Source organism: Drosophila biarmipes, unplaced genomic scaffold (assembly GCF_025231255.1).
Source record: "Drosophila biarmipes strain raj3 unplaced genomic scaffold, RU_DBia_V1.1 ptg000019l, whole genome shotgun sequence".
Taxonomy (NCBI): domain Eukaryota; kingdom Metazoa; phylum Arthropoda; class Insecta; order Diptera; family Drosophilidae; genus Drosophila; species Drosophila biarmipes.
The window spans coordinates 3,392,533-3,404,955 of record NW_026114537.1 but is presented as its reverse complement, the minus strand read 5'-3'; the positions used below and the strand labels follow the sequence as shown (position 1 = coordinate 3,404,955).

General features: G+C 37.0%; 1 protein-coding gene across 8 annotated transcripts in view; it reads left to right on the top strand.

Annotated features, from left to right (window-relative positions):
• Positions 1 to 12,423, top strand: part of LOC108031926 (probable chitinase 10) — an 86,979-nt gene that overhangs the window by 65,804 nt on the left and 8,752 nt on the right. For 7 of the 8 annotated variants that reach the window (XM_050890305.1, XM_050890307.1, XM_044094623.2 and 4 more), the window contains one exon: positions 1,175 to 1,454. In XM_050890305.1, the coding sequence (XP_050746262.1) occupies positions 1,175 to 1,454 (280 nt within the window). Of the gene's footprint in view, positions 1 to 1,174; positions 1,455 to 4,588; positions 5,043 to 12,423 lie in introns of those variants that run through there. The other variant, XM_050890309.1, reaches the window with a different exon arrangement.

Sequence of the window (12,423 nt, the reverse complement as noted above, 5' to 3'; positions counted from 1 at the left end):
ATCATATAATTAAAAGCGTCGGTATTTAACTTAACGTCTGATATTGATTGTTTTAAGTTAATTTTTTAAAAATAAGCCACTTGACCGTAACTATTTTGTTAACGATTTAGGTGTTCTTCTGGACCCTAAACTTAAATTTGACTGCTAGATAATGTCCACTTATAAAGCGTTGGTCAAAAGAATTTGATGACCCTTATACGACCAAATTATTATTTACCTCCCTTGTCCATCCTATTTTGGAATATTGTTCGTCGGCTTGGATTCCACAATATCAAGTACACACTGACCGTATTGAGACTGTACAAAATAATTTCTTTTATTTGCCCTGCGTAGTTTGAGTTGGGATCAAAACGTAAGGCTACCTTCCTACCAAGGTAGATTACAATTGCATAATTTACCTATTCTTGTAAATTGTAGAACAATGCTTGATACTATTTTTATACAAAATCTTATAAGAGGTGACATTGATTATGCAGATCTTTTAAACCGCCCAACATTTTATGTTCCTGTTAGACTAACACGAAATTATTATCCTCTAAGTTTGCCACGATGTACATAAAATTTTTGTCTGCACGAGTTCTTTTGCGTTCTATGTGATAACTATAACAACCATTTCATTTAATATGCATTTCAACTTCTATCCCGGTATTAAAAACTAATATTTTAGCTCATTTGCTTCATTCTTAGTTGTGCCTTTTATTTTTATTTGTGTCACGTCTATATTTGTTTTATGTATCTTCCTCGCGAGCTCGCATTTCTTGCCCAAATTGATAAGAGGGACCCCGCGCGTAACAAGCACGTGATTGGTGTGCATCAACGTGCATCTTTTAATAATATAATTAACTAAGAGGTTACCATACTGGGTATCATAAGCCTGTAAACTTTGGAATGTAAAAGGCTTTAGTAAATTTGCATTTAATGTTTAACTCCGATAACCAATTCCTATTACTTGACGAAAAACACGCAACTGAGAACTAAGCACAAATAAGCAAACCTCTAGCGATGTAGTAGATACATATTGCTTCGATTAGGAGAATTTATTTTTTTGCTGTCCCGTGGCCGATTATTATGCTTTTAGTATTGTTATATGATATTGGTGAAATTCATTGTTTTCTATGGTTTTGTTCAAAAACATACAAATAATCATTGATTTGGGTACCATTTTTCCTTCAAGATTTGTGAACGTGTCAATCACCAAGGCTGGAAAGTAGTTCACGATGAACTTGGGCGCATGGGTCCGTATGCATACAAAGGAACGCAGTGGGTGTCCTATGATGACGCCGCTATAATCCGAAAAAAGTCACAGCTGGTGAGGTCATTGGAGCTAGGCGGAGGTATGGTGTGGGCCCTCGATCTTGACGACTTTCGCAACAGGTGCGGGAATGGCGTGCATCCCTTGCTTCATGAAATGCACGAAGTGCTTAAAGATTCACCAAATTTATTTAAACCATCGAGTAAGTTTTGCATACACATTTCTGTAGTTGTTGCAATAATCCTAATCAATACACTATGTGTACGACATTTGGATGTCGATTTTTCGCCTTTCCAATAAATCCTATCTAGTTTAAATGAAGTTCCAACAAAGTCTGGCCGTTTTGAAGGCTTTTAAGCTATTTTTACAATTACCCATACGCATAAGTATATAATTTTTTAGCTTATATTTGTACCCGATACTTATAGAGTTAAAGGGTATGTTAAATATGTCGGACAGGATGTAATGTAAAGGTAGACGAGTCGACCTAGCCATGTCCGTCTGTCCGTCCGTTTCTACGCAAACTGGTCTTTCAGTTTTAACGTTATCGAGCTGAAACTTTCCCAAAAGTCTTCATTCTATGGCACGTTGTTTATAAGTCGGATCCAGTCGGAACGGGCAACAATATCGTAAAGCCCTAACAGAAATTATTGGGAAAAAAATTAAAAAATATTAAATCGTCGGTGTTTTTTAACATATAACATCTTTCGCTGGGAATAACATTTTTTAATTAGTTCTGAATTTTGAATTAAATTTTATCTGTGGTGTTTTTATAACATATAACCTCCTACACTTGGAATAACATTTTTTTAATTAAATATGAATAATATGAAACAGATTATAGCTTCGGTGTTTTTTGACATAATATTTTATAATATTGGGATAATCACATTTTATTTTTCTTAGATTTTCAAAATAAAATTAATAAAAATCGAACGACTCTAACATATAGCTGACAATGAGACGGTCGGAGAAATAATTAACTATATATATATTTTAATATCACTGAAGATAGCAACAATCCTTAAAAATTGTATATGGTGTTACTTACGTTGATTATTTCTTATAACTGCAAGGGTATACAAACTTCGGCTTGCCGAAGTTATCTTCCTGTCTTAATTTAACATATAACCACATTCGTCTGGAAAAATCATTTTTTTTATTAGTTCTGAATATCGAATTTAATTTTATCAAAATCGGACGACTTTATCATAGGAACGATCGACAAATTATAGGTTCGGTGATTTTTGACATATTATCACTGTGGATGGCAGTCCACGTAGGGACGAGGAGCACCAGCAGGCTGTGCAGAGGCGACTAATATATATACTTGAAGAAATGAAAATCTACAGTAATCATCCGATTGTTTCGACTGATATATCAATCGAAGGGTATTGCAAAAACGAAAAGGTGTTGCATTCCAAGACTTTAAGTAAATCAATTGGTTTGGTAGAAAGAGCTGTGAAAGTGTAAAAGTGAAAATTTAGAGAATTTAATCTCTCAAGGCCGGTGGGGATAATTACCGCCTGCTGTAAACCTTGTTATATTCTCACCTAAAATTCTCGTCACTTCAACTGTCAAAATCGGATGCTCCATTTTTCTCTAAATGAACCCTGTGTTTGATTTTAATAAAGCGTGCCGAACGTAACAAATGTAAAAGGTGTTATTTATTTAGCCGTAGATCGTATTTTCGTCAAAAAGTTTATATTGGAACTTTTGTTTGTTAAAGATGTGATCGTCACTATATTTTTACCTCGTTAGAAAGTGTTCAGGAAGGAATATCATTTTTTGTATTTTTATAAATGATTATAATTTCACCCACGCGAATTGTGACCTTGACGGGGTGTTGGGGATGAGGACGTACAATTTTATTAATATCACTGAAGCTAGCAACAATCTTTTAAAATTTAACATGGTGTTACTAACATTAATTATTTCCTATAACAATTCATGCTAAGATGTGTCTCCTCCTGCCGGCAGCTCGGGGTCATAGAATTAACGGGTTCCTTTAGTCGTACAATACGCTTTGGGAAATTTAGACAAAATAGTTTATTTATTTATTTTTGGTTTTCGAACGGCTTATGTATAACAAGCAATCAAAATAATTACTCAGCTCCGTTAGCGTCGCAATGCAGTGCCAAGCTCAGACTGTTTTTTTTCCTCCCTCCCGTGGGGCCAGATCGTGAGTCTGAACATGCCGCCCGCCAACGCTAGCCCATAGCATTTCAAGTTTCCTGAGGGTCCTGTGCCTAGAGTCTGGAAGGAGAAAGAAAACAAAATTATGTGCATAAGCGTGAACGACTACACAGAGAAGAAAAAACCAAGAACTGGAATTGAGAACATTCATTCTTAAAAACCGTGTAAGCACAAATGTTCCTACTTTGAGCTAATTTTGGACTTAATATAAGAACATATTTGAATCGAACTTAAATTTGAATTTGGGATCAAAACCCAATCAAGCATTTTGCCCTCGGAAACAAAAATGTATCGATTTCGTCCCATGGGAACAATCGGGGAAAAAAATTAAAAAAAATTATATCTTTCGTGTTTTTTAACATATACCTTTCTAAGCTTGGATATTTAAATTTAAAAATGTAAATTAGTTCTAAACATCGAATTAAATTTTAGCAAATTCTGACGATTATATCATATAGCCCCCATAGGAACAATCGGAAAATTAGTGGTAAAATAATATTTAAAAATTATATCTTCGGTGTTTTTTAACTTTTAATCTTCTACGCTTGGAAATAACATTTTTTATTGGGTTTTGAATTTCGATTTAAATTTTATCAAAATTGACGACTATATCATATAGCTGCCATAGGAACGATTGGAAAATTAGTAGGAAAACATGAAATACAAATTATATCCTTTGTGTTTTTTTTTTTTTGAAGTTGGAAATTATTTAAGTAATGAAGTTTTGTTATTATAATAAGGAAATTTTAGATATTATTAATAAATACTTAAGGCGTACTCTGCTTCGATGCGTACTTGAATTCGGGACCTTTAGAATCAGAGACAGACACCTTAACACCACTTGTGGAAAATGTGGAAATGTAGCTCGCTTTTTGTTCCATTTTTAGACCGTTTATTTTTATATTATTGTATTTCTGAGAAAAATTTGATTTAATTTAAGAATAAGAATAAGAATTTAATTTTTAAGAACAGTTTCAATTTAACCAAAATTTTAAGTACAAACTCAACTTGGTTCAATCACAGATTAAGAAGTGGGCCGGAGTGAGAACATCTAAGTCAGCGTCCGATGTGAGCGGGCGCAACGGCCTTGAGTTAAGGCACGCTTCTATGCTGACTAACACCGTGGTCATCTCCTTGTAGGTAAGCCTTTTATCCGCGATCACGGATGGTTCTTGACCGACTTGACGTTGGCCTCCCAAAACTCACCAAAATAAGGCGACTGAGGCGGACTAAAATGCCAAGTGACTCGTAGCTGGGACCACTTCGGAGCGATGAGGGTCTCATAGTCATCGCGGAATTGTTTCACCAAAGCCTTCAGCTAACACAAAGTTGGTGCTGTTATCGCTATAAAGATGCTGGACCATACCTCGACGCCCAGTAAGCCGATCCAATGCCAGAAGGAATTGCTTCGTGGTGAGCCCGGTTACCAGCTCCAAATAAACTGCTTTCGTTGCGAGAAAGATGAACACTGCAATGTAGCCTTTGTTTGTGAAGAGGTAGGTCTCCCATGAGCTGCTACGAGATGGTTTGGCTGGCGCGTTTTCCAAAATCGCTGGTGCGTATGAGCCAAGATCAGCTCCAAATCTCCGTGAAGAGTAGCTAGGTGGGTTTTAGCCAGATCGGTAAAATTATAGGTAGTGGGAGTCCGGAGGCAACACAGAGAACCTAAGACGGCCTCTTACCCGTAAAATATCCTTCACCAGAATGGAGGACAGCCGCAACAGTTTGCTATGGGAAGGGAGCGGCTTTGAGTGTCTCACGGATCGAAGGTCCGCCCTGAACGACTTCTTCTGAACCATACGTACGATGCGAAACATAGCGTCGTCGAGCTCGGGTATGCTCAAAAATCCTGCGCGTCGGCTTGGTTTGTGCGAAGCGTTCAAAACAAAGCGCCTTAAGTAGGCGACCACTCGAACTGCTCGACCATACGTGGAAAAACTGACGTAGACGTGCTCGACGACGACGACCCGTTGCAGAACGCAAGCAGCTGCACAACGGCTCACTGTCAGCGATGTCCTCGATTCCTGGGAGGTCGGAGCGCAGCGCTGCACACTCTCGCTGTTCGCCACCTTGACCAAAGTCAACTTCTTTAAAAAAAAGCTTTTCAATTATGATGTCCGGAGCTATCAGACCTAACGGATCGAAAAGTCGCGCGATACCGAACGCTTTTACCGGGTCCATTGTGTCCCAATTTTGCAGCATCGTTACTTTACCATTTACGCAATTCCATCCGTGCGGATTTTATAGCTCCCACGACCTACACACTTCTGCATCCTCCATAGTGTGAGCTCCGGATAATATGTCATCCACACATATCTCCTCCTTTAAGACCTCGGCTGCCCTTGGGAAAGAATTCTTCTCATCCAACGCCAGCTGGGGTATGACTCTAATGACTGTGTATGGTACGGATGTACGTTCCGAACGTCAGAGTCGACAACGCATATGTCTTAATGTAGTAATGTAGTCAACATGTAGTTTTGGAGAGGGGGTCCGGTGAATAGAACACCATTTAGGAATCTTCGGTTGCTCGTCTGCGCTGAGCCGTCGAGACGTTCTCTGCTTCGTGACAGAACCTTCTGCCTTGTAGACGGCATGGTGGTGTAGCACACAAGATGAATAATGCATTCCGGCCGGAGTGCATACACATAAGCTGCTTTCGCATCCTTTCGCGTCAGCGATTTGCCCCAAGGTGAAATACTCCTCAATCTCCTCAGTGTACCGACTTCCTTCCATTGGGTGTGCCACAAGCCGCCGATTGAGCCGGAAAAAAACGGGCGCCTTGGTGAGACCGTCTCATCACGATGTTGTGATCCAGTTACCTCTTAAAAGGGAGGCGCACCACGTAGCGCACATTCGTACACCGATTCTCCGTGCGCGCCGTCCGCTCTGGTACGGTCTCGATCTCGAAAAAAGTCCTCCGACTCCGCGTCGAAGACTACATGATGGCAACGGATCTGGGTGGAGCTGGTCGAGTCGGCGGCTTGACCTGAAAGAATCCATCCCAGTTGAGTCTGTTGAGCAATTGGCTAGTAGGACTTCCGAATCGCGTACCGGACAGCATGATCTGCCCGATAAGGTCCACTCCCTAGATAAGGTGAATCTTCTTCGAACTGTAATACTTCGGATCTGCTAGCGAAAGCCCATGAATGTGGGTTTAGCGTTGCGGCGAGAAGCTTGTGCAGGGCAGCAGCGAAGTGACGTGTCCAATACGTACGTCTAACGAGAAACAATTATTAGTGCTTAGAATCTTGAAGTTAACCATGTACTTGCTTCTAGACCCTTGGCCTACTACGACAATGGACGACCTCGCCAATGTCCGACTGAGATGAAGGGATTGCACCACTCGGATACTCTGGTCGCCTCGGAGCCCTGACCGTTGAGCGCCGTGATGACAGCTTGAAGCCCGTTGACTAGATTTTGAACCATGATGCGTGCTGTAGCCAAAAGTATATTGCCCACTCTACTAGAGGGCGATGAGAAAGTATGGAATCGATATTCGGAGCCGGCTACCCGTTGAGACTGATCACCATTATTACCGAATATCGAATATCGAGACCTGCGGAGCGATGGCGGGCTGAGCTGCACTAGGCAACTGCAACTGCGTATGATGACGCTGACCGCAAACCTGACACCCTTTGTTGCTGGTGCAGCGGGGAAGCGCACGAGCCTTACTTGCCTTGAGGCACAGCTTCGCCCTACCCACAATCTCCTTGCGCTTCCACGCTAGAAAAGTCAGAAAATGGCGCAGAATGTGACTGTCGTTGCAATGATGACACCTTAAGCCGAGGCGTTCTGACTTGTCGCGTAAGTTGTGCACTCTAATCATGAAGACCCGGGCCCAGGACTGAGGATGATGTTCGCATGCGTTGAGGGTTTTCTTTGGGAGCCTGGAAGCCGCGTGATAAGCCAGTCATTGATGTACCTTCCCTTCTAAGGCCTTGACGCGCTTGAAGGCCTTGACGAGCGAGACACACATTAACGCTCTACGATTTTGGCAGGAAAATAAATAGCGCTCATCTGATGAGCGAAGACCAGGCGCGGGTTCTTGTCGCGTATTAGCGTCAGGGACCAAGCCACCAGAAAGTTTGCGTCGGTGAGCTGCATTTGGCGCACGTCGTTATCGCGTCCAACAGGGAGCGATTTCTTAACGCAGCTTTTGCATCCCGGTAAGCGACGGATTGCTGAATACAAGGCTGTAAAGTACATCAAAATAACCAGGCCAGTCCACGGCCGCATCTGAGAATTTCAGAACAGTCATTTGTGACATCGTCAGGCGAACCTCAGCAGTCGGTCCAACCGCTGCGGCCACAGTCGCGGACTTATACTCCGCTGGCTTCTCTTGATCCTCGGCGAAAAGACAATAGGAGTCCATGTACCGCTCCTTAAATTCCGAATGATTTTTTGGTAACATACGCCGATTCCTGCTCGTAAGAGACCAAAACCGCACTCTGCAATTCCTCTATTTGCTTTTTTCCTCCCTCTTCAGTAGTAGCGAAAGCTCCCGTTGATATAATTCTCTGCAGGTAATGGGCACCTTGGGGCCAGATCGTGAATTTGAACAATACACATTTTGATCAATTATAAAATTCTAAGAGCATTTACTAAGAATATAATCTTCAAAACGAACATAAACAGTAAACCATTGATATTCTTTGATATCGCTCTTGGTTTAAAGCAATATTTTGACTTTTTAAAGTTTTAGAGTGACACCACAAAACTGGGAAATATACATTAAGACTGTATTTAGTTGAGAAAATGATTAATTTTGTTCTTGAAGAAAGGTTGAAAGTGTACAATACAAGAATAAAAATGTAAATTAAAAGTAAGCGTAAAGAAAAGTATACGTCAGTTTTGTGATTAAGTTAAATAAATGAAGCTATTTATTTTTTAGCTCACAAATATTCACAAAAATTATTGGCTTACAATATAATGTCTACATATAACGAAATTATTAAATCTTCATACCCTATAGAGGGTTTATCACGATAACCTGCAAACCACCACAATAAATATGAATGCAAAAAATTCATACGTTAAATTCATAACAAAACAATTAAATCAAAGTACCTTAAAGAAGCAAAAAAAAATTTAAGTCGGTTTTTTAATCTTTGATCCACCTTTTAGTCAAAAATAACTCACTAACAAATAACGCGAACTCCTAATAATGTAATAATCGTATTTTCTCTTTCTGATTTTTTAATTTTGGAATTATTTTACATGCTTTCCCTGTTAATGAGTTTATAAAAACCAAAAACAACAAAAAATTCGACTCGAAAGCCTAAAGATGTCCGAAATCAATATTTTCAACTCAGTCTGCGGAATCAATAATACCATTAAATGATAACAGTTTAATTAACTTGATTAGTTTTACCAATCTGATTGTTTTAAATCAAATTAATATTTCAGATAAATGTCTCAATAATTAATAATTTAAAAACAAAGAAAAGTACAGTAAAAATATATCGGAAGTATATCAAAAATAAATAAGAGGAAGCCATTAACAGGGAGGTCAAAAGAGGTTTAAATATTGTGTTCCTTGCTTAAAACAAAAAAGATAAATTCGTATCGAATGGACATTTCAATTAGCTGGAACAGTCATTTAAAAAAACGGTTATGCTACAGTAGCTTTAGCTAGGGGGCCAGTATGTAAAAGATATCTGTTTGGTTTGCTGTGGAGGAGGCGGTCTTGCCAACCATCATTATTAAAAATAGGTATCTTCCTAGCACTCTGTGCTAGCATTTTTATAAATATTATGGAATAGTGATCTGTATAAGTTTTTTTTATTTCTTTATTACCTGAAAAATAATTAGAGTATAAGTCAATTTTTAAAATATTCCAAAATGTAATAGGGTAAAGCCTTACACCTGGATGGATTTTTGTCGTTTATATTTACTTTTGCACCTGCGCTGTGGGCAATTTAGAAACTTTTGTTGTTGTTTCTGTCCTGACTTTGGGTGTATGGTTTGCGAATCAAAAATACTTTCCCCATGAGATTATTTGCTTTTTTTACGGACTGACACAAAAGGAATTTCAACGATAGAGAAATATATCTATATATAGAACTAAAAACATCCATTATTAAAAAAACGTTAAAAACGTTAAAAAAATAAAAGTTATTTTTCAACAACTTTTTGATAATTATACACTAACAGTTTAATTTTTGAGATAACCAATATCGCCAGTTCAAGTTGACTTAAGCGAAATAAAAATATTTTCAGTTTCCAAGATATCATTCTATTTTTTAGAATACTGTGAAAATAACAATTCTCTCTGTGTACCTTATCAAAGTTAAAAATCCTTTTCGTTTCTTTTTACACATTGTATTTTAGGTAATAACTGATAATAAGATGAAAGAATGAGAATAAATTAATGGCTACTTTTTTATGGTTAACAATACAGCTGTTTTAGTGAAAGAAATTTACGTGATATTTTAAAACCTGATAACATCAATCTAAATTGCTTATTATATAATAAAACTACTTATACCAACTCCAGGTCAGTTAGACAGTTTTACAGCTCTCAAACAGCTTTGCTCACAAATAGTGTACAAAGAGAACAGAGCTAGAAAAATAGTTAGTAACTAGAAATATATATTACCAGGTTCTAACACCTCAATTATAAAATGAAATTATAAATTAAATTAAGATGTATGTTATTATTAAAAGTAATGTAAGTCTACCAATCGCGTACCGAAGTTGGATTTATATCCAACTATTTGTGAAATTGATTTAAATTTGTGAAAATGATTTTTTATAAAGATATATATCATTAATTTATGGGGTGGAAACGCCAGTTACATTCTTTTAAGGTTTTCATGTCAAAAATATGGGTAGTGTAGGCTTGGGTTGGATTTCAAATAACCCGGTCTAGTAAAGTAATATATATATCTTGTTACACTGTCATATCAGTGGGTTGATAAATGTAAATTTCCGAATAAAAAGATGAATTGGAAAAAATGAGAACGTTATAGTTAAGTGTCTCGACTACAAGATACCAGTTAGTCAGCTTTTAAAAAAATTAATTAGCGATAAGTAAAATGTTAAGACTACTTTAAAATTGGACCAAAAAAAAAATTCGCAAAAATGGCATAAGGCACACCGTTCTCGCCATATGAGAATTAATCATATACTAAAAAAAAAAATTGCCCGTCAGTATAAAGTGCACATCTTTTCGGTCCTTTTACTGTCTTCTAGAAATTTTCAACATTGCGTAATCGATCGTCTTTCTCTTTCCTTTTTATGTGAATGGACTGCAGGTCAGAATGTAGAGAGAGGGGAAATGCAAGGCACGGGAATCCCCCTTACAGAAAAAATCCTCTATTAGCGCCGGGAGCGCTTTTCACTTTGCCGAGAAGCTCATTCTGCAACTTTACACACACATACATAAATACCTTTTTATTGCCTTCTCCGTGCAAGCAAAAGGGCGATAATTCTATCACCTATCATCCAGAAGTCACTTCTGGACAATAGAAAGGCGATAGCACACATATTACAAAAACAAAAAGGGTTTCGATCGCGAAGAAGTATCTTCTGAGACACTTCTGGGCGATAGATAGATGATACACAAACAACAAAGGAAGTTAACTTCGACAAACCGAAGTTTGTATACCCTTGCAGTTATAAGAGATAAGCAACTTTAGTAACACCATGTGAAATTTTTAAAGATTGTTGCTGACTTCAGTGATATTAAAATGATATTTATGATATTAAATGATTTCATTTTTTATTTTTAGAACATTTTTTGACATCTATATGTTAGAACAGTGCAATTTTTATTAAATTGAACTCGAAATTCCAAAAAAATATATAAATTGTTATTTGCAAGCTTACAAGGTATTATTTTACCTCAAATTTTCTGATTGTTCCTAAGACAGCTAAATGTCGTCCAATTTTTATAAAATTGACATCTATATGTCAAAGTAGTCTGATTTTTATTAAATTGAATTCGAAATTCTTAAAAATATAAAAGCTATAATTTGTTTCATATTATTTTCCCACCAATTTTCTTATAGTTCCTATGACAGCTATATGATATAGTCGTCCGATTTTGATCAAATTTAATTCGAACTTCAGAACTGATTTAAAAATGTTTTTTCCAAGTTTCCAAATAATATTTTTTTCATATTTTTCAACTAATTTTCCGAACGTTTCTATGGCAGCTATATGATATAGTCGTCTGATTTTGATTTTTCGAAATTCAAAACCAATTAAAATTTGTTATTTTCAAGCGTCGAGGGTATATGTTAAAAAACACAGAAGGTATACATTTTTCATATTATTTTACCACTAATTTTCCGATCGTTCCTATGGCAGCTATATAATATAGTCGTCCGACTATAATATATATAGTTTAATTCGAAATTCAAAACTTATAAGAAAATGATATTTTTAAGCTTAGAAGGTTATATGTTAAAAAACAGCGAAGATATAATAAAAATATAAAGATAAGATATTTTTTTAATTTTTCCCCCGTTAGTTCCTTTGGGGGATATAAAATATAGTTGTCCGATGAAAACTATCGTCCGCGATATCGCATTTGGATCGCGGAAGTTACTCCCGTCGGGAAGAAATATGCCACTTCGTCGACACTTCTCGGAGTCACTTCAAATTTGTGTGTTGCTTTGTTGTTTAGAACCTTTTTATAACACATTTAAATGTGTAACTCAACAAAGAGAGCGACATTACGTAAAGTTGTACGATTACTTTAAGGTATTTACACATTACCTGGCGTGATTGCAGTGAAATAAGCATTCAAAGATTCTCCACATAATTATAAAAGGTAATTCCTTGTAATTTAAATTCTTTTTAACTAACAAAAAAATGTTGTTTCCGGTTAATCTAGAAATGGCTATTATTAAATTTATCATGTCAGCGGATCTGGACATAAATGAAATTATTATTTCACTCCTGGAAGTGTTGCCAAAGTAACTTCAAGAAGTGTCACATTTCTTGGAAACTTTACCACGATTTTATAT